This window comes from Bos indicus, chromosome 3 (genome assembly GCF_029378745.1).
Source record: "Bos indicus isolate NIAB-ARS_2022 breed Sahiwal x Tharparkar chromosome 3, NIAB-ARS_B.indTharparkar_mat_pri_1.0, whole genome shotgun sequence".
NCBI classification, from domain to species: Eukaryota; Metazoa; Chordata; class Mammalia; order Artiodactyla; family Bovidae; genus Bos; species Bos indicus.
The window spans coordinates 80,503,182-80,530,834 of record NC_091762.1 but is presented as its reverse complement, the minus strand read 5'-3'; the positions used below and the strand labels follow the sequence as shown (position 1 = coordinate 80,530,834).

Here is a 27,653-nt window from a genome sequence, read left to right as displayed (position 1 = left end):
CCTACATGGCATAACTCATAGTTTCGTTGAGTTAGGCAAGGCTGTGGTCCATGTGATCAGTTTGATTAGTTTTCTGTGATTGTGGTTTTCATTCTGTCTGCTCTCTGAGGGATAAGGATAAGAGGCTTATGGAAGCTTCCTGATGTCAGAGACTGACTATATGGGAAACTGGGTCTTGTTCTGTTGGATGGGGCTATGCTCAGTAAATCTTTAATCCAATTTTCTGTTGATGGGCAGGGCTGTGTTCCCTCCCTGTTGTTCGACCTGAGAGCAAACTATGGTGGTAATGAAGAAAATGGTGACCTCCTTCAAAAGGTCCCATGCACTCAGTGCTGCTCAGTGACCATGACCCTGCAGCAGGCCACTGCTGACCCTTGCCTCTGCCAGAAACTCCTGGACACTCACAGGCAAGTCTGGGTCAGACTTGTGGGGTGACTTGTGACTCTTGTGGGGTCACTGCTCCTTTTTGCTGGGTCCCAGTGCACACAAAGTTTTGTTTGTGCCCGCTAAGAGTCTGTTTTCCCGGTCCTGTGTAAGTTCTGGCAGCTCTATGGTGGGGTTAAAGATGACCTCCTCCAAGAGGGCTTATGCCACACCCAGGTCTGCTGCACCCAGAGCCCCTGCCCCTGTGGCAGGCCATTGCTGACCCATGCCTTCACAGGAGACACTCAAACAGTCAAAGGCATGTCTGGCTCCATCTCTGTGGGGTCTCCTAGTGAACACAAGATTTTGTTTGAGCCTTCTGAGCATCTCTGATGTTTGGGGTTTGATTTTATATGTGATTTTGCCCCTCCGACTGTCTTGCTGGGGCTTCTCCTTTGCTGTTGGATGTGGGGTATCTCTTTTTTTGGTGGGATCCAACATTCTCCTGTCAATGGTTGTTCCGCAACGAGTTGTAATTTTGGAGTTCTCGCAGAAGATGAGCGCATGTCCTTCTACTCCACCACCTTGGAGTGGTATTACATGGCTAGTGCGCATTAATTACCTATTAGTTAACTGAATGCTAAAACACTGTACCTACTTCAAGAGATTCTGACTCAGTTGATCAGGGGAGAACCACGACACATATGTTTTAAGAATTCCCCAGGTGATTCTAATGTACTTCCCAGTTTAGTAACAAACTGAATGAATGACCTGAACCAGTGGAGATGAGAAAATTTGTGTTTGTAGTTTTCTGTGAGTCAGAAGTCTTACTCCTTGAAAACACCCTGGGTGAAGGTACAGTGGTATTTTTCTGTCTTATAGAAGGGGGAAATGTAAGCTTTCAAAGATTTGTTTAAAAAATAAGCCTGGCTGACTATTGAGCCTGTGCTCTGGAGCCTGGGAAGTGAAACTACGTGAACCACAACTACTGAAGCCTGAGTGCCCTGGCGTCCGTGCTCTATAGCTGTATAAGCCACCACAGTGAAAAGTCTGTGCACCACAACTAGAGTAGTCCCTGCTCACTGCAGCTAGAGAAAAGACCCATCACAGCCAAAAATAAATAAATGAAAAAAAAAACAAAAAAAAACAGCCTGGCTGATATGGTAAAACATTCATGGAATCTAGATATGTAGCTGGGTGTATATGATTTTTCAATTTAGATGCTTTCAATTTTTTTCTTAATAAAATATTGGAAAAATTAGCCTGAACCAGAGTAAAAAAGCATGCTAATTGAGTGAGTGTCACTCAGTCCAGCATTTTATGAGGAGGCAGAGAAGCCTCCCAGGTAGGAAGGCAGTGGTGCTGGGATGGTGTGTTGGTCCACTTGGCTGGAGCAGAAGCAGGGAGCTCTGCTAAATGAACTCAGGAATGTTGATTTGACTGGTTTCAAGTGACTTTAGGTAATTGATGTGATGTCTCTGTACCTCATCTGCTACATGAGAGTCATATTAATAGCTCTTGTATGTACCAAACTCACAGAGCTGTTATGAGGGACAAATAATGTACATGGTATAAATCTAGTGATTTTCAAAGACAGATACAAAGACTTTCCAAGGGATCTGATGGGCACAGGGAATGTTAAGGGAATCAGTTTCCAGATCTTGATTTCCGTCTATAATCCACCAGAAAGGATTTCTCTGAGGAAATGACAAGTGTTATGTCAGTTTTCTGTTCCCCACTCCCCTTTCATAATCACAGTTATCCCATCTATAAAATAAAAAGATATTGTTGTCCCCAGCTTATTATGTTACCTTGCACTGGATAAAAACCTCCAGGGCTCCAAAGAGATTAAATTACTAGGGTAGCCTGAAAGTGAAAGTGTTAATTGCACAGTCGTGTCCAACTCTTTGGCTCCTCTGTCCATGGGATTTCTTGTCCAGGCAAGAATACTGGAGTGGGCAGCAATTCCCTTTTCCAAGGAGTACTTCCTGACCCAGGGATTGAACCTGGGCCTCCTACATTACAGGCAGATTCTTTACTATCTCAGCCACCAGGGAGCTGTGGCTTAAGGACAGGTTGCTGCTGCTGCTAAGTCACTTCAGTCATGTCCAACTCTGTGTGACCCCATAGACGGCAGCCCACCAGGATCCCCCGTCCCTGGGATTCTCCAGGCAAGAACACTGGAGTGGGTTGCCATTTCCTTCTCCAATGCATGAAAGTGAAAAGTGAAAGTGAAGTCGCTCAGTCGTGTCCGACCCTCAGCGACCCCATGGACTGCAGCCTACCAGGCCCCTCCATCCATGGGATTTTCCAGGCAAGAGTACTGGAGTGGGTTGCCACTGCCTTCTCCGAACATGATGGCAATTATTATTTAATAACCTCAGCCTTCCTATCCCCTGACTATTGTTAAAGAATTTATCACTTCTGACAGAGTCTTGTGACAGCAAATAAATGGGGGAGGAGGGTAGAGGCACATTGATAAAAAAAAATATCAACATTAAACGGGATTTTTTTCTTTTTAAAAACAGGTCATTTTTAATTGAAGTTTAGTTGATTTGCAATGTATTAATTACTACTGTACAGCAAAGTAATTCAGTTATACATATATATATGCATTCTTTTTTCATATTCTTTTCCATTATGGCTTGTCATAGGATATTTTTTATATTTACTTTTTAACTGGAGTATAATTGCTTTACAATATTGTGTTAGTTTCTGTTACAACAATGTGAATTAGCTATATGTATGCATATATCCCCTCCCTTTTGAGCCTCCCTCGCACGCCCACATCTCACCCCTCCAGGTGGATTATTTCATCTAAGAACAAATTCTCAGCAAGATCGCGTCTCTCTCATTTTGAGTTCAGAAGAGAGATGGTTGTCATGAGGATGCGTTTCAATATGTTTATTTGGATAGAAAAATATAGTCAGATCTTTTCTGACTGGAAAAAAAAGTCTTATTTGGCTGGTTGGTTTGACTGTGAGGGCTGACTTTGCCAGTTAGCTGTTAGGCAGATATTTCCATAAATCAAATGAGCTAAAAATACAGCAATTACTTTATTTAAGAGAGAAAAATTCCTTGTAAATTTTATTCCTAATAAAATTCAAAAACTTTATTACCTAAGATATTTTGAAATTAATAGTACTTTCATTTTCTAAAGCTTTCTGAACATACCAGGTTAATCAGAATGCCTCTAGGTGGAGAAGTAACAGATCTGATTTAATAATTGCTTGATAATTCTTGAGAAAGCCTTTTTGACAAACTTCCCAGAAATCTAGAAAGTGAATGGCTCACCTAACTGGATAGCAAACACTTTTGCAAGTCAGGTATTTTCTAATTTTTTCCTTGCAACAGAATTGAGAAACTAATTGAGTTTCAGCTAATAGACAACTAAAAAATGCATTTCAGTGATAGATCATTCTGTGGTTCTTGAAATATACCTTGGAAGGAGTTCAAAGAATTAAATGATATTGCTGCAACAAAACTTTTATTTCCATCCACTGATACGTGTGGAAAGCTTTCTTAACACTTATATCTATAAAATGGAAAATAGAGTGGAATTAATGGTGAGCGCTATCTCAGTCTAGCAATAATATTTATATGAGCTAATTGTTAAAAGTATAATTTATCTTAGTAAGAGAGGCTTTTATAATAAAATATTAATTTTATTAGTATAGCAGAGTTGATGTTCCTCACTCATAGCCCCCTAACCCTCCCATGAGATGACCTGCAGACGATTCCTATGCATGCAGGTGGCTGTGTTTTTCTGCTGGAGAGACACCTCAGGAGTGACCTTCTACCTATGAAAACAAGTTGGTGAACTAATACCCCGGAACAATTCTGAGGTGTGTCTACATAGTCATTCAAAAAGTCTCTACGAGAATGAGCTCCAGTTGCCCCTCAAGGTGACTCACTAATTCATATATACTCTGTTGACTTCTTTCTCTTTCCCTTTTTCACTTCCCTCACTCACCATGCTTTATAGGGCCACCTTTCAAAAAAAAGACTTATACCCAATTCCTTTACTCAGGAGATCTGGGAGAATCCCAAGTTAATAAGTTAGATTCTAAGAATGTAACAGTGAGCTTTCATTATATGCAGTTTATTGTATGTATTAAATTGTATGAAAATAGTAATGTAAGCTATACAAGGACAGAGATTTTTTTTCAGTTTTATTCAATGATGTATCACAAACATTTAGAACAGCGCTTGAATCATACTGTTTAATGAATAGTAGTAGTAGCTAATATTTACTGACTGCTTGCTATGTACTTAAGGTGATACATAATTTTTTTCAGAAAGCATTTGATCACCAAAAATATCTTATGATATAGGTATTATTATTATTTCCCTTTTGATTTAAAGGAATTCAGTTCAGTTCAGTTCAGTCCAGTCACTGAGTCAAGTCCAACTCTTTGTGACACCGTGGACTGCAGCATGCCAGGCTTTCCTGTCCATCACCAACTCCCAGCCTGCTCAAACTCATGTCCATTGAGTCAATGATGCCATCCAACCCTCTCATCCTCTGTCGTCCTCTTCTCCTCCGCCTTCAATCTTTCCCAAGATCAGGGTCTTTTCCAATGAGTCAGTTCTTTGCATCAGGTGGCCAAAGTATTGGAGCTTCAGCTTCAGCATCAGTCCTTCCAATGAACACCTAGGACTGATATCCTTCAGAATGGACTGGTTGGATCTCCTTGCAGTCCAAGGGACTCTCAAGAGTCTTCTCCAACACCACAGTTCAAAAGCATCAATTCTTTGGTGCTCAGCTTTCTTTATTGTCCAACTCTCACATCCATACATGACTACTAGAAAAACCGTAGCTTGACTGTACAGACCTTTGTTGGCAACGTAATGTCTCTGCTTTTAAACATGTTGTCTTGGTTTGTCATAGCTTTTCTACCAAGGAGCAAGCATCTTTTAATTTCATGGCTGCAATCACCATCTGCAGTGATTTTGGAGGCCAAGAAAATAAAGTGTCACTGTTTCCTTTGTTTCCCCACCTATTTGTCATGAAGTGATGGGACTGGATGCCATGATCTTCGTTTTTTGAATGTTGAGTTTTAAGCCAACTTTTTCACTCTCCTCTTTCACTTTCATCAAGAGGCTCTTCAGTTCCTCTTCACTTCCTGCCATAAGGGTGGTGTCATCTGCCTATCTGAGGTTATTGTTACTTCTCCCGGCAATCTTAATTACAGCTTGTGCTTCATCCAGCCCAGCATTTCTCATGATGTACTCTGCATATAAGTTAAATAAGCAGGGTAACAATATACAGCCTTGACGTACTCCTTTCCCAATTTGGAACCAGTCTGTTTTTCCAAGTCTGATTCTAACTGTTGCTTCTTGACCTGCATATAGATTTCTCAAGAGGCAGGTAAGGTGGTCTGGTATTCCCAACTCTTTAAGAATTTTTCATAGTTTGCTCTGATCCACACAGTCAAAGGCTTTAGCCTAGTTAATGAAGCAGAAGTAGATCTTTTTCTGGAGTTCTCTTGCTTTTTCAATGATCCAATGGATGTTGGCAATTTGATCTCTGGTTCCTCTGCCTTTTCTAAATTCAGCTAGAACATCTGGAAATTCATGGTTCACATACTGTTGAAGCCTAGCTTGGAGAATTTTGAGCGTTACTTTGCTAGTGTGTGAGATGAGTGCAATTGTGTGGTAGTTTGAACATTCTTTGCCATTGCCTTTCTTTGGTATTGGAATGAAAACTGACATTTTCCAGTCCTGTGGCCACTGCTGAGTTTTCCAAATTTGCTGGCATATTGAGTGCAGCACTTTCATAGCATCTTTTAGGATTTGAAATAGTTCAGCTGAAATTTCATCACCACCACTAGCTTTGTTCGTAGTGGTGCTTCCTAAGGCCCACTTGACTTTGTAGTCCAGGATGTCTGGCTCTAGATGGGTGATCACACCATCGTGGTTATCTGAGTCATGAAGATCTCTTTTTGTATAGTTCTTCTGTGTTATAGTTCTTCTATTCTTGCCATCTCTTCTTAATCTCTTCTACTTTTGTTCAGTTCAGTTCAGTCACTCAGTCATGTCTGACTCTTTGCGACCCCATGAATCGCAGCACGCCAGGCCTCCCTGTCCATCACCAACTCCCAGAGTTCACTCAGACTCACGTCCATCGAGTCAGTGATGCCATCCAGCCATCTCATCCTCTGTCGTCCCCTTCTCCTCCTGCCCCCAATCCCTCCCAGCATCAGAGTCTTTTCCAATGAGTCAACTCTTTACATGAGGTGGCCAAAGTCCTGGAGTTTCAGCTTCAGCATCATTCCCTCCAAAGAAATCCCAGCTTCTGTTAAGTCCATACAATTTCTGTCCTTAATTGTGCCCATCTTTGCATGAAAAGTTCCCTTGGTAGCTCTAATTTTCTTGAAGAGAAAATAAAGGAATCAAGGTTAGACAAATGGATCCACATCACCCAGGTTGCAAATTGTGGATCTTTGTGTCTAATTAAGGTCCCTTTGATACTGGATCTCTTTCTTTCCAATTTTTTGTTTTGGCTTTGTTTTATTTTGTTGTTGTTGCTGTTATATGTCTGGCTTCTTCATTAGTGGTAAATTGTATTAAAGGTAGCGACCATATTCAACTCTGTAGCCCCATCACCTAGCCTGGAAGATGGAATAAAGTAGGAACCCAGTTATGTTTGTTGAATAAATAAAGTGAATCGTGGCTGATTTATACATATCTATGGTGAGGAAGAAAGGAAAAAGATGTTTTCTGGATCCAACTGGAGAAAAACCTTGAGTATAACCTGAGATATGGTCTATTTTAAGACAAAGCATTTTTAGGATGCTGCCATTTAAAACACCTCTGAGACTTTTTTTGAGGGAAGGTCACACCCCATGGCATGGGGAACTTCTTCAACCAGGGATGGAACCTGCCCCCCTGCAGTGGAAGCAAGGAGTCTTAACCATTAGACCACTGGCAAAGTCCTGCCCTGAGATTGTTGACTCTACGACCAATTCAGCTTGGACTCTATTTTGGCTAGTATTTTAAGATATCTTCCTTGGTGAATTTTCCTTCATCTAAGAATTTAACTCATATCTCTTTCTTTCATTTATAAGTTTTCTGGCAGAGGTATTTAAACCATTTCTGAATCTGAATTCCTTGTATATGATAAACTATAATCAGTGAAAAGGGGTCTCTTTTAACCATCATTATACTGAGTGACTGGTATGCAGTTGGCATTCAATAAATGCTTGTTACATGAATGAATGAGGCAGAAGTAGAGAGTGGAAATCATCTTGTTTCCAGTAATCATCCATGAACAATTGAAAAAAATATATCTTCAAGGCTTTATGTAAATACTGGGTTTGTGAAAAAAGCAACGTCAGTTTTAGATAATATGAAATTTTAGCAAAATGAATCATAATTCAACTATGATGTGAAAATTGTAACTTCTAAAATTTTTCTATGACTAAAATTGATATTGATTATGAGTCTGTCAGGATGCTTTAACTTCAGACAATAGAAAATATAATTCAAGTTGACCTAAACAATAAAGAGTTTATTGACTAATACATTAGAGCACATCCAAAAGTAGGGAAGAATTTAGGGTTGCTCTAGAGGCTAAATTATATCATCAAGGACCAAGTTCTTTTCATCCTTCTGCTCTGCCATTCATGCTGTTGGCTTCAAACTAATGCTGGTCCATCACATGACTGTGGGTGGCTCTCAACAATAGTTGGGTTACAAAGAAATCTTGTTTTTAAGAAAGATAGACTGGCTCCCATTGCTGACTCTGAACCAGAAACTTCCATAAAACACTCACTCATGGTTGCTCAGAATCAGCTGCTTATTATTCTATTTCTTTATTTGTCCATACCGGGTCTTAGTTGTGGCACGTGGGGTCTTTGGTTCTCACATGGGCTCCCTAGTCGTGGCGAAGGAGCTCCAGAAGTGCCTGGGCTCAGTAGCTGCAGTGTGAAGGCTTAGTTTCTCCCTGGCGTGTGGGATCTTAGTTACCCAACCCGGGACAGAATCTGCGTCCACTGCATTGCAAGGTGGGTTCTTAACCACTGGACCACCAGGGAAGTCCCCATTCTTGAATTAATTGATGGTGGGGGCAATTGAAATGTCTTTGGACCAATCAGGTATGTCACTTGAGTCAGGGTCAGTTTCCCTAGCTTCACTGCTAGTCCTCAATTAGAGAGGGCACAGCTACGAGGGAGTCAAACATAATGCCCAACCACAAAACATCTGTCGCTAGGGTTGCCTTCATTTTTTTTGGAGAGTGGGACTTTGGAAGTGCCATGACTTTGAGGAAGCATCCTGGTCTGGTTGTCATCCCTCCACATCAGCATTCACTGAGACACTGTTGTTTACCTCTGGTTTTCAATCACAACTGAGCTGCCCATTCTCTCCTTCTCTTGCACGGCCCTCGTGTGTAAATGGAACTACTTTGTTGAGGCATATTGGGAACTGTGTGGAGCATTAATATTTTCTTGTCTGTCTGGCTAGTCAGGGATTTTAAACTCAGTGCCTTTAGGGGAAAGTCAGTACAGTAGACCAAGTATAAGATCATAGAGAGTGAGGACTGGAGAACCCAGAAAGGGCATGCTCTACTCAGAGTCATTCAGAATCAAATTGTTTAAAACCCTTGTCCTTGGGACTTCCTTGGTGGTCCAGGGGCTGAATCCATGCTTCCAATGCAGGGAGCCTGGGTCCCATCCCTGAACAAGAACTGGATCCTACATACTGCAGCTAAAGATCTGGGGTATGCCACAATTAAGACCCAGGGCTGCCAAATAGCTCAAGGCTGGGGCACTGGGATGACCCAGAGGGATGGGATGCAGAGGGAGGTGGGAGGGGGATTCAGGATGGGGAACATATGTACACCCGTGGCGGATTCATGTCAATGTATGGCAAAACCGCTACAATATTGTAAAGTAATTAGCCTCCAATTAAAATGAATAAACTTATAAAAATAAATAAATGAATGAATAAAATAATAAAATACAAACCTGGCACTAACCAAACAGAACATGCTTGTGGAACAGATTCATTCTGTGATGCACTTCATTGTGAAGTTTTGTCACCTTTCTAGGTCCTACCTGGGGCTTCTCAGGTGGCTCAGTTGCAAAGAATCTTCCTGCAGATTCAGGACATGCAGTTTCGATCCCTGGGTCAGGAAGATCCCCTGGAGGAGGAAATGGCAACCCTCTCCAGTATTCTTGCCTGGAGAATCCCATGGACAGAGGAGCCTGGTGGGCTACAGTCCATGGGGTCGCAAAGGGTTAGACAGAACTGAGTGACTGAGCACGCATGCATGAACGCAGGTCCTACTTGGGGAAGGGGCGACACACTTCCCTGCATTTGGATCTTCTCCATCTCTCTTTTTCCTTACATCCTCCCTGCTGGGCTCAGTCCTGGGAAGTAAACAGATAGGCAGTTTCCCTTCTTTCTAGGAAATCGTTTTCACTTAAATTCTCCTCTGACTCTCATCTTCCTAACCCAGGGGATTTTTCCTAGTTTAGAATATAGAATGTAGTAGAAAGCTTTCAACCATTTGCAGACTCCCAAATCAACTGCATTTTTTTCTACTCCTTCTGAGATCCCTGCCCCAAACTCAAAGCCAAGAAAAGACTCTTGATTTCTCTCTTTCTGCTACTTCACCTTTCTTTCTTTTTTGTCTTAAATTGTATTCACTTTTGGCTGCACCGGGTCTTCACTGCTGTGCGCAGGCTTTCTCTAGTTGTGGTGGGCAGGGGCTCCTCTTGTTGCAGTGTTCAGGCTTCTCATTGCAGCGGCTTCTCTTGTTGCAGAGCACAGCTCTAGGGCGGGCAGGCTCAGTCGCTGCGAAGCACAGGCTCTAGAGCGTGAACTCAGTAGTTGCGGCGCACAGGCATAACTACCCCGCTGCACGTGGGATCCTCCCATACCAGAGATCGAACCCATGTCCCCTGTATTGGCGGTGGATTCTTAACCATTGGACAACCATGGAAATCCTACATTACCTTTCTTAAGGTGATGGGCATAACATTCCTCAGCTGTTGCATGAAGAAGGAAAGGGATCATAGTAAAATGTTATCCTGCTATGGAAGAAATACACTGTACAGAACAAGAGAGTGTCATCAGACTACATGCAGAATGTCTTATTTGTTGCTATGTATCTCATTTTAGAATATATCCATCCACAGAAGATGCCAGGGATTCTGAATCACATTATGTAAGTATAATCAATAACACTTTCTATACAGCATTCAGCATCCAAGGCTGAGGATGTAGCAGTCAAGATAGATTAGCTTCTGTGTGCACATGTGTGCTCATTATGGTAGCTCTTCTTGTTACAGAGCTTGGGCTCTAGGGCACATGGTCTTCGATAGTTGTGGCTTCTGGGCTTAGTTGCTTTGAGGCATATGGAATCTCCCTGGACCAGGGATCTAATCCATGCCCCCTGCATTGGCAGGGGGATTCTTTTTTTTTTTTTTTTTAATAATTGAAGGATAATTGCTTTACAGAATTTTGTTGTTTTCTGTCAAACCTCAACATGAATCAACCATAGGTATACATACATCCCCTCCCTTTTGAACCTCCCTCCCATCTGGCAGGAGGATTCTTAACCACAGAAACACCAGAGAAGTCCTATTTTTCAGTTTTTAAAGGTTTAAGTCCAAACTGTTTTCCATAGTTACTGTACCAATTTACATTTCACCAACAGTGTAGGAGGGTTTCCTTTTCTCCACACCCTTTCCAGTTTTTACTATTTGTAGACTTTTTGATCATAGCCACTCTGACCATTGTGAGGTGATACCTCATTGTAGCTTTGATTTGCATTTCTTTAACAATTAGCGATGCTGAGCATCTTTACATGGACCTGTTGACCATTTGTATGTCTTCTTTGGAGAAATGTCTATTTAAGTCTGCTGATTCTTTTTTTTTAATTGGGATGCTTGTTTTTCAATACTGAGTTATATGAGCTATTTGTATATTTTGGAGATTAGTCCCTTGTCAGTAGCATCTTTTGCAACTATTTTCTCCCAGTCTATAGGTAAGACACCCCTTTTAAATTACACCCTTTTCCTGCCCTTTTGGTTTGTCTCTCCGCTGTGTCCATAGTGACCTGTCAAATAGATGGGGGCCCATGACCCTGGCTGGAGATCTGGAAGCCAAGTTTGGGACTGATGTGGTGCAGAGGCTGTGGTGGTGGGACAGGGAGAGCAGCTGGAACTTGATTCCCAAGCTGGTAGGCAGGCCTGTGGTCATGAGATGGAGAGCCAAGTGGAAATGCCACCTGAGAGCCAGATCCGCAGTGAGTCAAGCTCCCGTCAAAGGGTTCTGGCAACAAGATGTGAGACACAGCAATGATCTGGCAACAGGTTGGCAGTGGGAGGCTGACAGGCAGGTTCAGGAGGGAAGATGTAAGTTAAAACCTGTGGTAATACCTGAGACAGAGGGCCTAGTGGGAGAAATCTTTCATAGGACCCAGTTGATATTACCTGGCTGTTGAGGGAGTGAAGTCAGGTTGAAGACAAGTGACTTTCTCCTTGCTGTTAGCATCTCTCTATTCTAGCATCCAGAGAAGCAATCTGGTGAAGATTGCTCCTGACATAGTCGTAGGACCCTCTTCACTCAAGTACTAGGGAGACTGGGTAGGGTGTAGTGGTTATATGCTTTGATCCATGATACCTGGGTTCAAATCCCAGCTCTGGCTCAATGACACTGGGGGATAAACTACCTAACCTCTTAGTGTCTCAGTTTCTTCATCTATAAAATAAAAAGATAACACTATTACTCCACACATCTTTGAATTTGCATAGCACAATGATTAAAGAACGCTGGTTCTAGAGTCAGGATGCTTGATTTATGTCCTTAAATCATCTACTTATGTCTATAGGATGTCAGGCAACTTGCCAGATGTCTTGCTTCAGGTTTAAGATCTATAAAGCGGATACAAAATAATAGACTACCTATGGCATACGGCTGTGGCAAGCATTAATATTGTATATAATATAATAATATATTAACAATTTTATATATATATATATTATATATAATATATAGATAAGATTGAAGGCAAAAGGAGAAGGGGGAGGCAGAGGATGAAGTGGTTAAATAGCATCACTGACTCAATCGACGTGAATTTGAGCAAACTCTGGGAGATAGTAGAGGACAGAGGAACCTGGCATGCTGCAGTCCATGAGGTCACAAAGAGTCGGATATGACTTAGCGACTGAACAACACCAACAAAATATATTTATATATACACATATATGAAGAGAGAGAGAGAAAAACAGTGGTACATAGCAAGTACTCAGTAAATGTTTATTATAGTCTATACTGCCCATCTTGGCATGAAATGTTCCCTTGGTATCTCTAATTTTCTTGGAGAGATCTCTAGTCTTTCCCATTCTGTTGTTTTCCTCTACTACTTTGCATTGATCGCTGAGGAAGGCTTTCTTATCTCTCCTTGCTATTCTTTGGAACTCTGCACTCAGATGCTTATATCTTTCCTTTTCTCTTTTGCTTTTCACTTCTCTTCCTTTCACAGCTATTTGTAAGGCCTCCCCAGACAGCCATTTGCTTTTTTGCATTTTTTTTCCATGGGGATGGTCTTGCTCCCTGTCTCCTGTACAATGTCACGAACCTCCATCCATAGTTCATCAGGCACTCTATCAGATCTAGTCCCTTAAATCTATTTCTCACTTCCACTGTATAATCATAAGGGATTTGATTTAGGTCATACCTGAATGGTCTAGTGGTTTTCCCTACTTTCTTCAATTTAAGTCTGAATTTGGCAATAAGGAGTTCATGATCTGAGCCACAGTCAGCTCCCGGTCTTGTTTTTGCTGACTGTATAGAGCTTCTCCATCTTTGGCTGCAAAGAATATAATCCATCTGATTTTGGTGTTGACCATCTGGTGATGTCCATGTGTAGAGTCTTCTCTTGTGTTGTTGGAAGAGGGTGTTTGTTATGACCAGTGCGTTCTCTTGGCAAAACTCTACTAGCCTTTGCCCTGCTTCATTCTGTACTCCAAGGCCAAATTGCCTGTTACTTTAGGTGTTTCTTGACTTCCTACTTTTGCATTCCAGTCCCCTGTAATGAAAAGGACATCTTTTTTGGGTGTTAGTTCTAAAAGGTCTTGTAGGTCTTCATAGAACCGTTCAAATTCAGCTTCTTCAGCGTTACTGGTTGGGGCATAGGCTTGGATTACCGTAATACTGAATGGTTTGCTTTGGAAACGAACAGAGATCATTCTGTTGTTTTTTAGATTGCATCCAAATACTGCAATACAGACTCTTTTGTTGACCATGATGGCTACTCCATTTCTTCTAAGGGATTCTTGCCCACAGTAGTAGATATAATGGTCATCTGAGTTAAATTCACCCATTCCAGTCCATTTCAGTTCGCTGATTCCTAGAATGTCGACATTCACTCTTGCCATCTCCTGTTTGACCACTTCCAATTTGCCTTGATTCATGGAACTGACATTCCAAGTTCCTATGCAATATTGCTCTTTACAGCATCAGACCTTGCTTCTATCACCAGTCACATCCACAAGTGGGTATTGTTTTTGCTTTGGCTCCATCCCTTTATTCTTTCTGGAGTTATTTCTCCACTGATCTCCAGTAGCATATTGGGCACTTACCAACAGAAGATATTAAAAAGAGGTGGCAAGAATACACAGAAGAACTGTACAAAAAAGATCTTCATGACCCAGATAATCATGATGGTATGATCACTCACCTAGGGCCAGACATCCTGGAATGTGAAGTCAAGTGGGCCTTAGAAAGCCTCACTATGAACAAAGCTAGTGGAGGTGATGGCATTCCAGTTGAGCTATTTCAAATCCTGTGAAAAGGCTGCACTCAATATGCCAGCAAATTTGGAAAACTCAGCAGTGGCCACAGGACTGGAAAAGGTCAGTTTTCATTCCAATCCCAAAGAAAGGCAATGCCAAAGAATGCTCAAACTACCTCACAATTGCAGTCATCTCACACGCTAGTAAAGTAATGCTCAAAATTCTCCAAGCCAGGCTTCAACAATACATGAACCGTGAACTTCCAGATGTTCAAGCTGGTTTTAGAAAAGGCAGAGGAACCAGAGATCAAATTGCCAACATCCACTGGATCAAAATAGGAAAAGGAGTACGTCAAGGCTGTATATTGTCACCCTGCTTATTTAACTTATGTGCAGAGTGCATCATGAGAAACGCGGGGCTGGAAGAAGCGCAAGGTGGAATCAAGATTGCCAGGAGAAATATCAATAACCTCATATATGCAGCCGACACCACCCTTATGGCAGAAAGTGAAGAGGCACTAAAAATCCTCTTGATGAAAGTGAAAGAGGAGAGTGAAAAAGTTGGCTTAAAGCTCAACATTCAGAAAATGAAGATCATGGCATCTGGTCCCATCACTTCATGGGAAATAGATGTGGAAACAGTGTCAGACTTTATTTTTCTGGGCTCCAAAATCACTGCAGATGGTGATTGCAGCCATGAAATTAAAAGACACTTACTCCTTGGAAGGAAAGTTATGACCAACCTGCTGCTAAGTCGCTTCAGTCGTGTCCAACTCTGTGCGACCCCATAGACGGCAGCCCACCAGGCTCTGCTGTCCCTGGGATTCTCCAGGCAAGAACATTGGAGTGGGCTGCCATTTCCCTCTCCAATACATGAAAGTGAAAAGTGAAAGTGAAGTCGCTCAGTCGTGTCCAACTTTAGCGACTCCATGGACTGCAGCCTACCAGGCTCCTCCATCCATGGGATTTTTCAGGCAAGAGTACTGGAGTGGGGTGCCATTACCTTCTCCGATGACCAACCTAGATAGCATATTAAAAAGCAGAAACATTACTTTGCCAACAAAGGTCTGTCTAGGCAAGGCTATGGTTTTTCCAGTTATCATGTATGGATGTGAGAGTTCGACTATGAAGAAAGCTGAGCGCCAAAGAATTGATGCTTTTGAACTGTGGTGTTGGAGAAGACTCTTGAGAGTCCCTTGGACTGCAAGGAGATCCAACCAGTCCATCCTAAAGGAGATCAGTCCTGGGTGTTCATTGGAAGGACTGATGCTGAGGCTGAAACTCCAACACTTTGGCCACCTCATGCGAAGAGCTAACTCATTGGAAAAGTGGGAGGAATTGGGAGCAGGAGGAGAAGGTGGCTTCTCTTAATGCAGCTCCCAGGCTCTAGAGCCCGGGCTCAGTAGTTGTGGCACACAGGCTTAGTAGCTCTGAGGCATGTGGGATTATCCCAGACCAGTTTGGGAACAACTTTTTTTTTTTTTTTTTATCTGAGAGCAACCTTGTAAAACAGATAATGCTGCCTCTTTTCAATAACTGTTAAGATGTTATAGTTTAATAACCATGTGAACTAGTAAAATTTGGAAATGACTCACTTGTAACAATGTGCTGCTGTTACACATAATGCCATGTTAGTCCTCCCTGTTTATTCTTCTCTCAATACAACCTTTTGGTGTCCTAAGTTTTTCATGAGTCCCGGCAGGGAGAAAGGAGACAGGCAATCTGGGGCTAATATCTTGTTCCTTTTTCCATTATTTTACATCTTTCTTTTCTGAAACTTGCTGTATCCAAGTCGCTAGCATTCCTTCTTTCTGTCCCTGTGGACTTTACCCACTCTGCATTCAGCCATGAGTCAGTCATTTGATAATATTTGCCCTCCAAGTCTGGACTCTATACCTAACTGTGCGGAGGCCCTGACATACAAGATGAAGTCACTATGTAAACAGATGTACTGGGGGGCCCTGGAGAAAGAGAACTTCTCTTGGCATAAGAGAAGCCATTTTGGCCTGAGCCATTTTTTGATCTAAGCCTAGATACAAAGCTCATCCCTGAACAAGTTGTGGTAAAATTGATAATCTTAAGGAGACAAAGGAATGCAGGAACAGAGAAAAAGCAGTCAAACAACAGTGTAGGGATAAAGTAGAGTCCTAGCTCCTCCTTAAGGGCTATACATAATAATGTCTGAGTTCTGGAGGAACTAAGGCCCCCCTAGCCAGGTTCTGGACAGAATGGTGCTGACCCTCTGGACTTCAACCAACTAAGACTTGAACTCCGTGGACCTTTGCCCCATTTCTCCTCTACTCAAGCCTCTTCTTGAATATGCATGTAGCCTTAGCTTAAAGCGTCTCCATTTTGTTGTGTGGAGAGACACTCCTTTGGGGAAGATCCCTAGTGTTCTCCTTACTTGCTGCAAGCTATAAATTTTTCCTTTTCCTGATCTCTGACTTGGTTATGAAAGGTTGTTGTTGAATCACGCGAATACACCGGGATTCTTGGCCCCCGGAGGAGAAGAATTCAATCCGGGGCCAGAGACGAGGCTTGATCGCTCAGAGCTTTTGTGTAATAAAGTTTTATTAAAGTATAAAGGAGATAGAGAAAGCTTCTGACATAGGCATCAGAAGAGGGCAGAAAGAGTACCCGCTTGCTAGTGTTAACAATGAGGTTATATAATCCAAAGAATGTCTGGAGGGTGTAAAGACCTCATCAGACCTACTCTCATAATTTATTTTATTTATTTATTTATTTTATTTATTTATTTATTTTATTTTTTTAAAATTAATTTTATTTTATTTTTAAACCTTACATAATTGTATTAGTTTTACATATAATTTTACATTATAATTTACATTTTAAGATAACACTGTCCTCAGGCAAGATACATCCTTGTAAAGACCAGGTCTACTCCCTTAATTAACATTTTAAGATAACAGAAGTTTGAATCCAAAGACTGTCCTTAGGCAGGATACATTATTAGTATATAATCCTAAGGAATGTGGAGAAAGAAAAAAAAGTTTGTCCTTTCTTCCTCCTTGAGAATTCCAGACCCCTCTCTCCTTGGGGACCCCTAGATTTCCTATCAACCTGCCTAGGAAATGACTCTCTCAGTTATACCTATTGGTTTGACATCCACCATGAGGCAAACTCAGTTTTCATATAACAACTATGTTCAAAGAGCCTACAGTCTTCATCAAATACAATAGAAGGAAGCCTGAATGATGATAGAAAGACAGTGATGGAGAGTGATAGTGTGAAGAACGGGGGGTGGGGGGGGGACATAGGGGTTAATGTTTGAAATGGGATTGGCATCATATCTGTGAACTATGGTTGAGGTCACATCATTAAAAAAAATCCTGGTGAGTTATACTAAATTACATTTCAAGGGTACACTTTGAAGTATGTGAAAGCGTTCCTGATGAAGCTAAAGATAATTGGATATGGAGATGGAGCTGATTCTAGGTGGTACATGGACCTGGCTTTGGATAATAATAAACTAAAGGTTAAGAAAGTGTTCCCTTTCTATTTTGAGCTGTATGTTTGTAGACAGTCTCATTTAGATCCTCCATGTCTTTTTATCTTTTGGCTAACACTTGGTAAACAACATCTTTTTTTTCTTTAAACAAAGATTTTTTTTTTAAATAAAGATTAAACTCAGAAACTCAACAAGTAGATTTGAGCAATTTGGTAACTTACTTTTATTTTTCTTGCATTTATTTTAGTGTATCCTTTGTATTTATGGTTAGTGAGTTATATATAGTTTCCTTTTCAAATAAATTATTTAAACAAATCGAGTCGATGTAAAGAAACATGATAAGCAGATTACAGCCAAGATGTTAGAAGACTATGGCAAAACTGTGAAAGTAGTGTGGAAATGACTGAAGTTTAGTAAATAAGAGCACTGTGCCTGGAATGAGAATATCTGGGTTTGGACCCCACCATGTCACCAGCTAGTTCTGTGATCTTGGGCAGTTCACCTCACCTCTCAGGACCTTGGTTTTTCTCATTTGTAAAATAGGAATGAGAATCTCTGCTCAAGCTTCTTTGCAAGCTTGTGAGAATCTGATGAAGGAAGTCTAAAGTATGAACAAACGTAGTCTTTATATTATGGAAAGTTGCAGAGAGGCCACACAGCTTGATAGTGAGCGTGTTAGGATGGAGGGGGGTGGTGAGATTTGCCAACTTTTACAGATTACTTACTATGGGCACAGGGCTATCTATCTATCTAAATCTTTTTTTTTTTTTTTTTTGCCTCACCATGTGGCATGCAGGATCCTCCCCCACGAGGGATTGAACTTGTGCCTCCTGCAGTGGAAGCATGGAGTTTTAACCACTGGACCACCAGGGAAGTCCAGTGCTGTATATTTTTGAAAGTAGAAAAATAAATTCAATTTGGTTTCAGCCCTCAGAGTTTACAGTTTGTCTACAGACTAACACATAGATGTGAATTATTTTGAAGACTGTCATATATATTACAAATGGACTTAAAACCCTAGGCAAAAGAAATAGAAGAAGCCAATTACAAGAATGTTTGTGTTAAGAACAGCTACCATTATGGAATATCTTGCAAGGGCCAGGAAGCCTGCTAGGTACTTTGTCATCAGTTCAGTTCAGTTGCTCAGTTGTATCCAACTTTTTGTGACCCCATGAACTGCTGCACGCCAGTCTTCTCTGGCCATCACCAAGTCCCAGAGCTTGCTCAAACTCATATATATAGAGTTGGTGATGCCATTCAACCATCTCATCCTCTGTCGTCCCCTTCTTCTATATTCAATCTTTCCCAGCATCAGGATATTTTCCAATGCTGCTGCTGCTGCTAAGTCGCTTCAGTCATGTCCAACTCTGTGCGACCCCAGAGACGGCAGCCCACCAGGTTCCCCCGTCCCTGGGATTCTCCAGGCAAGAATACTGGAGTGGGTTGCCATTTCCTTCTCCAATGCATGAAAGTGAAAAGTGAAAGTGAAGTCGCTCAGTCGTGTCTGACTCCTAGCGACCCCATGGACTGCAGCCTACCAGGCTCCTCCGTCCATGGGATTTTCCAGGCAAGAGTACTAGAGTGGGTTGCCATTGCCTTCTTCGATTTTCCAACGAGTCAGTTCTTTCCATCAGGTAGCCAACATATTGTATCTTCAGCTCCAGCATCAGTCCTTCCAATGAATATTCAGACTGATTTCCTTTAGGATTGACTGGTTTGATCTCTTTGCTGTCCAAATTATGGCTTGATCTCCAACACCACAGTTCAAAAGCATCAGTTCTTCGGTGCTCAGCTTTCTTTATGGTCCAACTCTCACGTCCATACATGACTATGGGAAAAACCATAGCTTTGACTATATGGACCTTTGTTGGCAACATAATTTCTCTGCTTTTTAGTATACTGTCTAGGTTGGTCATAGCTTTTCTTCCAAGGAGCAAATGTCTTTTAATTTCATGGGTGCAGTCACCATCTGCAGTGATTTTGGAGCCCAAGAAATAAAATCTGTCACTGTTTCCATTGTTTCCCCATCTATTTGCTATGAAGTGATGGGACTGGGTGCCATGATCTTCATTTTTTGAATGCTGAATTTTAAGTCAGCTTTTATTACTAGCTCATAATCCAGGAACTGAGATCAGAGAGGCTATACAATTCTTCCATGGTTAATCATGATGATGTTAATGAATAAATACTTATTATATGCCCAGTCCTGTGCTAATTCTCACATACATTATCTCATTTAAGCCTTATCACCACCTGTGAGATAAGTACTATTTCCCTTTTACAGATAAGCAAACTAAGGCTCACAGACATCAAGAGCTTGAAGAGTTGGTGAATGGTGCTGCTGCAATTGAATCCTAGGGTATTTGACTCCCAAACCCATGTCTTCCAGTTCTACTGCTTCCAATCAGCAGCTGAGTTGTGGGACCTGAGGATGGCTATATACACGAAAGGTCCATTGGGGCTCTTGTGAAATGTCAGGTTCTAATCTCAGCCAGGCTTCTCTTAAGTTTACCTATGTCACAACTCCTTTTTTGTTTCATAATATATGTTCATGTGGGTGGCTAGCAGAGTTGCCTGACACCATAAGGTGATGTTGGTGAAGACATTTCAAAACTACGCAAAAGAACTGGGACATAGCAAGGTAAGCTATCTACATCTAGTTTGTGGGGGCTAGAAGTTGTCTTTCCTGTGGCAACTTACAGAATCAATTCTTGGTAAATACAAAGGGACCTCTGGCACCAGCTAAATCCAATCTCATTTTAGAAAGAGGTTAAGGGCCAAAGATCCCACAGCAGGTGGAGGAATCCAGACCACATATGTCTGAATACTGATTTCCTAAGAGCAGTGGTTTTCAAAGTGAGCTCTCAAGATAGGCAGCCCCAGCTCTACTTGGGGACTAGTTAGAAATGTCCACCTCATACCCACAGAATCAGAGACTTTGGGGGTAGGGATCAGCAGTCAGTTTTGACAAGCCTTCCACGTCATTCTGATGCATGCTCAGGTTGGAGAAGGACTGCAGAGTGTCTGCTATATATTATAGGGCACATGGCAGGAAGAAGAGGGGAGATTTGTCATCCCCTCCAAAGCCCCAGAGGCTCTTTCCCCTCTTTGCTTCCAGAAGAAGGGTAAAAGGGCTCTATATAACAACTCTCTGATGTTCACAGAACTTTGAGATAGTTTTTAAATTTTAATTTATTTTTGGCTGCACTGGGTCTCCTTTACCTTGCTGGGGCTTTCTTTAGTTGCGGAGAGCAGGAGTTACTCTTAGTTGCAGTGCTGGGCTCAGATGGGCTTAGTTTCCAGGGCATGTGGCATCTTCCCCCATCCAGGATAGAACCTGTGACTCCCTGCATTAGGCGGATTCTTAAACACTGGAGCACCAGGGAAATTACTGAGGTAGTTTTGACAGGGGAAGGGGACTTTGGAACAAATACTGACCTGGGGTTGGCGGTGCGGGGGTTGGCAGCCTGGGGGTGCTCCTGGGTAAGGAGAGACTAGGCTCTGTCTGGCTATCAGTGTGTGGAGGAGAAGGGCTGGGACCTGGGATCCCACGCCAGTCTCTCTCACCCCCTCCCCAGCCCCCCAACACAGACAGAGCAGCCAGGAAGCTAGAGTAGGCTCTTCTCCACACTGTCCCTCCGGAACTGGTGAGCCACGTGTGGGGGTGCTCAGAATCCTGCAGGGGATTTCTGCAATGGCAGGAGACAGAAGGCCTGTGGAAAGATGGCAGAGGTGTACGGAAGGCACCTGTGTGCTCCTGCTGACGATTTTTTTTTTCCTTTATGCTGAAGGGTCGATAATATCTGAGATGAGGAAATAATGGAAATTGATTCGCACTTCAGCAGCTGCATCACATATGGACGGCCGGAAGCTGGAGACTTGTGGGCAGGCGGTTATCACACTAAGTCTGAGTGGAATATCAAGGCTCTGTGTGGGGCGGGAACAGATTTAAAGAGAATATGGATTGGGATATTGGGATGCGCTGGGAAGGCTAGGGAGAAGATAGCATCCATTGGGACTGAGTTGTTAATTTAGTGCCAACGTCGTGGCTTCTTCAGTTCTGGAACCAGTGTATGAGATCCTGAGGGCAGGATCATTCCTAACTCTATGAGATCCTGAGGGCAGGATCATTCCTAACTCCCCCTCCCCTCTCCCTTTTCCTTCTAACTCAAGAACCCTGCGCTTTGGAGTCGTGCAATTGAGAGTTCAAAAGTCCCGCTGAAATGTAACTTCCACAGGGTAGGAGTCCATCTCTGGTTCGCAGCTATATGCTGAGGGACTAGAGTGTCTGGCACACAGTAGGCGCTCAATAAACCTTTGTTGAATGACTGACTCAATGAATGAAGGGCCGTACTCCAAGCCTCCTTTTTCGTCCATCGTGCATGCCCTACCTGGAACTGTTACTGCTTCACGGAAATCGCCTAGCTCCGAAACTGACGCACAGTAGGCACTCAACAAGTTGTATTTTTCCTTCCTTTCCACAGGAGACCGGCTCCCTAACCTACCGCAAAAGAGGGGTTTCTGGCGCGTGCGTCTTCTCCACGCTCCTTCTGCCCCGCGGGCCCCACGGCGTCTCGGGGAGCAAGGTCGCGGAGGGGACGGGTGGGAGCGGAGCGGCAGGACTGGGGCGGGGTGGGGAGCGCAGGCTGCCGGCTAGCGCCGAGCCGGTCTCCCGGCTTACGTAAGGCGCGAGCCCCGCGCGGCCGGCCGGGGCTCCGAGTGGGGGCGGGCGGAGGCGGCGCCGCCCAGCGGGATCTGGGCTAGAAGCCTCGCAGAGGGCCGCGTCCCGGCCAAGGTGTGTGTTTATTTGACTTCTCCGGGTGGAGAGGCGCCGGACTCTGGCTCCACGGCGACGAGAGCATCCCTCAGACCTCTGCGGAGGCGGCCGCTGCCACTCCCGGGGATGTGACAGCCGCCGGGGAGAGGCGGAGGCGCGGACCAAACGCTGCCCACGTGCGGGGACCCGGGTTGGGGCTCAGCCCCCAGGCCGCCGCGGCGTGGGGCTACTGGAGGCGCACTTGGAGTCACCGCCTGTTCCGGCTGTCTCACTCGGTGGAGATTGGCGTGGGGATGCCCGACCCCTTCCTCGGACTGGGCGTGGGGCACGAGATATAGGAAAGGATCGAGGTGGGCCTGGCCGGGCTGACCCCACTCCAAGCTCCCGAGGGCTACCCCCGCCAGGGGCGGGCGCTCGGGAGTTCTCCGGGATCGCAGAGTGGGGGCGTTGAGGGCGGGGAGGTGTAGCGTGGCGCTTACTCCGCCCTCGAGCCGCCCAGGCGCGGGGCGGAGAGGAGGGGTTGTCTCAAAGTCTCTCCTTCCCCTGCAGGGGCGGCGGCGAATCTCCGCGCGAGCCCAGGGTGTCAGAGGCAGGGGCAGAAGAAACAAAGTTCCCGGGGCTTCTCCGAGGCCGCTGTCCCGGTTGTCAGTTCGGCCTCCCCCTCCTCTCCGAGGCAATGGCTTCCAAACTCCTGCGTGCGGTCATCCTTGGGCCGCCGGGCTCGGGCAAGGGCACCGTGTGCCAGAGGATAGCCCAGAACTTTGGCCTTCAGCATCTCTCCAGCGGCCACTTCTTGCGGGAGAACATCAAGGCCAACACGGGTGAGAGGGAGCGGGGGCGAGTGAGCGGACGCGGGATCCGGTGAGGCTGGGAGGCGAAGGGCCAGCCAGGGGCTGAGTCTCTTCGGTCCCCGGGCGCCCTTCCCCCGCCCGCATGTGGTAGTGCAGGCTCCTACGTGCCGGGGCGCATGCAGCTGGTGGCCCGCGGCCGTGCGGCTTAACCGCGCCCGGGAGGAGGCCGAGGCTAGCTGGGCGGAGGGTAGGAGGGGCGCGAGCCCCACTCCCACCCCGCCACGGGCTGCTCTTGCCTTGGCGAAAAGCGGGTCACCAACCAGCAGATCGCGGCAGCTGAAAACCCGGAGCTTCTCTCTCGCCCGGCTTCCTTAAAACCAAGCCATCCCACCGCTTGGCCGTCTCCCACCCAGTTCACCGCGTCCCTGGTGATCCGTAGCATCCCCTCCTCTCGCCAGAGCCCCCCGGGCCGAGCGCCGCCCACCTGTGGGAGTCGGGCCCTGCCGCGCGCTGGGGAACCTGTGGCGCCGCGGGGCTCGCAGCCGCGCGCAGCTCCAGCCCCTCCACGCCTCCCGGGGCCTCTGGGCAGAGCCCTGGGTGGCTTTGAAAGGCCTGTCTGTTCCCTGCCGCCTTCTAAGGTAAACTCTCACCAGTAACTTCCCCTCCTCTTCAAGCCGGGGCCTGACCCTTAGGAGACTAGGAGATTTGATCTGACAAATTACAGTTTGAATCCAGCCTCCTTGGAAATGGCTTCTTGAGAACGCCTCCCTTGGCTTGCCTGGTTAATTTGGGGCTACAGGTCGCCTGCTCTCCTTAGCCTGTCAGTGCGGCCCTTCTCCCCTCTCCTCCCACCCCGCGTTCACACGAGTTCATAATGACTTGGCATTAAAAGGCGAGAGGTAGGTAGTTGTGGTGCTGCTGCGAGGTAGTTGGCCCTTCTGGGATGCAGAATTAGCAACTCATTTATGAAAACTTGTTATTGCAAACGGGGTGCTTCCCTCTGTCTTCTGTTTTCATCTGTTCCTAGGTGGTTATAGCCTATTACGGTATCTTCTTTACAGAAGCACAGATTAGTTTGACAGAGGTGGGTGGAGGACGGTGCTTGGAAAACGGAAAGCCTGAAAGAGGCGGGGAATTAAGAAGTATCTCAAAGGCAGAATTTTACTCCTTATTTCTTAAAGCAGGTTTTAAGAGCAAACTTTTATTTTGGTTTTCAATAATGCTGTTCCCCACCCTTCAACATTCAGAAGGCTGCGTCCTGTATACCTGATTGCACCTGGAATTTTCTCTTGCAGGTATTGTTACCACAACTGGGTCTATTTTAATTTTAATAACACATTCAAATGCAGTTTACTCCTTTCCTGTTTGGAATGCAGTTTGGGTGGGGGGAGAACTGTGAGAGGGTAGGCTGGCTCTAGGTGGCCAGGTGGGTTTTGTGGTCAGGTGGGGCTTCTCAGTGGGTATAATGAGGTAAGGAAACTGCTAGGTGGGATTGAGCCCATTTTTCTGCCTTCTCTGTACCTGACTCGGTAACTTGCCTCCTTCTGGCATGAAGGCTTTGCACCATCCATCCTGGGACTGAATTAGTGGCTCTTTCCTTTTAAAAAAGATGGTTTACTTATTTATTTTTTTGGCTGTGCTGGGTCTTCCTTGCTGCTTGGGCTTTTCTCTAGTTGCAGAGTGGGGGCTACTCTCTAGGTGCGGCACTCAGGCCTCTCATCCTGGCTTCTCAAGTTGCAGAGCACTGGCTCTAGGGCACGTGGGCTTCAGGTAGTTGCCATTCCCTGGCTCTAGAGCACTGTGAATAGTTGTGGTATGTGGGTTTAGTTTCTCCTTGCCTTTTAGAATTCTCTCTTCAATTCAGGGATTGAACCCATGTCTCCTGCACTGGCAGGAGAATTATCCATCACTGAGCCACCAGGGAAGCCCACTCTGCTTTTTTGAAGAGAATGTGATGGGAAGTCGCTTGTTTCTGCACTTTTTTAGGGGGTTTGAAAACTTTTCCACTTGTTGTTTTCCCTTATTTTGTTCATTTTAATTTTCCTTTGTTCAGAATTTTAGTCTCCGTTCTCTTTCAAGTGCCTTCATTTCTCTGCCAGTGTTTCTCCCTGGAGTAAAAAGTGACTCTGCAATGTTTAAATTATCTTTTTCTGTTGGGAATCAAGTAGTTTATGCATGAATCAAGTAAAACTTAATCAAGAATGGACTTCCCTGGCCATCCAATGGTTAAGACTCTGTGCCTCCAGTGTAGGGGATGCAAGTTCGATCCCTGGTCAGGGAACTAGGATCCACTGTGCTGTGGGCCAAAAAACCCCCCAAAAACAAAAGCACTATCAGGGAAAGAAGAAGAGGACAAATAAAGGACAATGACTGTTTTGAAAGTGGCTTGTTTCTAGTGGACTTGGAGGGTGCTCTTGGGTTATTTTTCTCAGAAGATATGAGTCTTAACAGTCTCGTTGCCTGGTAAATAAGAAACCATTCCACAGCATTTATTTTTCTGTTACTTGCTGTTTGCTTTTCACTAATTTCCTGGCAGAGAAGCACAATGACCGCTCCGTAGGTGCCCCTTTATAGTTGAAGGTTTGCAGGAGATGCTGAAGTGCAGCAAAATCCCAGGAAGTAAAACCTTGGTAAGAATTTGAATTGGAAAGTAGCTCAGGCCATCTGCTGCAACCTGCAGGGTTGGGGCATACTCCTGTCCACATGGTTTTCCTGCCGTTACTGCCTGGTGAAAAGGTGCTGTTCCAGGAAAGGAGTGGCTACTTATTACATTTGGGCAATTTTCCCTCACCTGCCCTGGCAAAATTCATCTCTTTGCACATAGCTTGTGAATTCTATTGCTGCTGTCACATACACTTCTGATGCAGTGCAGCTAATGTATTCTGATTTATCCAGTAGATACCTCCTGAATACCTGCTGTATGTCAGTGATCTAGGTGCTGGGGGCTATAGCAGTATTTTTTTCTACCTTCACCATAGTCCAGTTGCCACTGAGAGACTTAAAGGATGGATCTGACAAATGCCTAATGAATAAAAGGAGTTCAACAAGTCTGATGAAGACACCGTCATAAATTCTATCTACATCTTTCCCAGAAGAGTCAAACAGCCTTTAGTGATTAAGTCCATTCTGCTTAATTAGCTCTGATTTGTGATAAAAGTTTGTGTTTACTATGGATCTCAGATGAGCTTTGTGATATCTGTCACCTGTTGGCTCTGCCTGGTCTGCCGGAAGCTCTGCAGGCTGAGACTTATCAAATACCTTATTTGAAGATCCACCCCCAAATTTTTGGCTTACTTTTTTTTTTTAGCACACTGAATGAGTAAATAGATGGGAGAGTTCTCTTAAGTTGCCAGAAGCTGGGACACTGTCATAAAAAATATTAGCTTTTGTGTGTGTGTTTGCATACATATGCATGAATGTCACACACACACACACACACACACACACACACACAGCTGGTACTCAATAGAGTTCCATTAAAATTTGGGACTTCCCTGGTAGTCCAGTGGCTAATGTTAATGCCAAGTTCATGTGCCGGATTGTGCAGTGAAGCTAAACTGAAACGTCAGAGTTTGGAGCGAAGAAAGGTGTATTGCAAGTCCATGATAGGAGGTGGCCTATGCCCTGAAAATCCTGAGGCTTCCTAAAGGGTTTTTGCAAAGCATTTTTAAAGGGCAGGTGAGTGTCTCAGGGTACAGGATCAGCCAGTGTACAGTTCTCTGATTGCCTGATGGTGAGGTAGCAGAGTGGTGTTACAGGGGTTAAACTTATTTGTCCTTAGGCTCCAGGAGGCCTGGGGCTATGTGCTCATGGTCACCAAATAGTTCTTCCGTTTGGTGGAGTAGGGTTTCACATCAGCAAAGCAACTCAGGAAATTTGCATCAAATACTATTATCTAGGAGAAGGCAATGGCACTCCACTCCAGTATTCTTGCCTGGCAAATCCCATGGACAGAGGATCCTGGTAGGCTACAGTCCATGGGGTCGTGAAGAGTCAGACACGACTGAGAGACTTCACTTTCACTTTTCACTTTCATGCATTGGAGAAGGAAACGGCAACCCACTCCAGGGTTCTTGCCTGGAGAATCCCAAGCACGGCGGAGCCTGGTGGGCTGCCGTCTGTGGGGTCGCACGGAGTTGGACACAACTGAAGCGACTTAGCAGCAGCAGCAGGTACTTCAGAGAGGAGCTAAAGCAGAGGATATAGAAGAAGGCCTGTGGTTATACTAAGACTGTGATCCCATCTCAGAGGGCCTGGGTTTGATCCCTGATCAGGGATTTAGAGCATGAATGTGTGTTAGTAACTCAGTTGTGTCCGTCTCTTTGTGACCCCATGGGCTATAGCCCACCAGGCTCTTCTGTGCGTGGAATTCTCTAGGCAAAAATACTGAAGAGGATTGCCATTCCCTTTTTTTTTTTTGCCATTCCCTTCTACAGGGCATCTTCCTGACCCAGGATCGAACCCGAGTCTCCCACATTGCAGGCGGATTCTTTATGGTGTGAGCCA

General features: G+C 44.4%; 1 protein-coding gene across 4 annotated transcripts in view; it reads left to right on the top strand.

Annotated features, from left to right (window-relative positions):
- Positions 1-27,653, top strand: part of AK4 (adenylate kinase 4) — a 171,299-nt gene that overhangs the window by 53,077 nt on the left and 90,569 nt on the right. Inside the window, exons 1-2 of one of the 4 annotated variants that reach the window (XM_019957318.2) lie at positions 22,307-22,374; positions 22,906-23,177. The exons of 1 other annotated variant lie outside the window; for it this stretch is intronic. In XM_019957318.2, the coding sequence (XP_019812877.1) occupies positions 23,033-23,177 (145 nt within the window). In that variant the 5' untranslated portion in view covers positions 22,307-22,374; positions 22,906-23,032. Of the gene's footprint in view, positions 1-22,306; positions 22,375-22,415; positions 22,707-22,905; positions 23,178-27,653 lie in introns of those variants that run through there. 2 more of the 4 variants (XM_070786408.1, XM_019957317.2) reach the window with 2 other exon arrangements.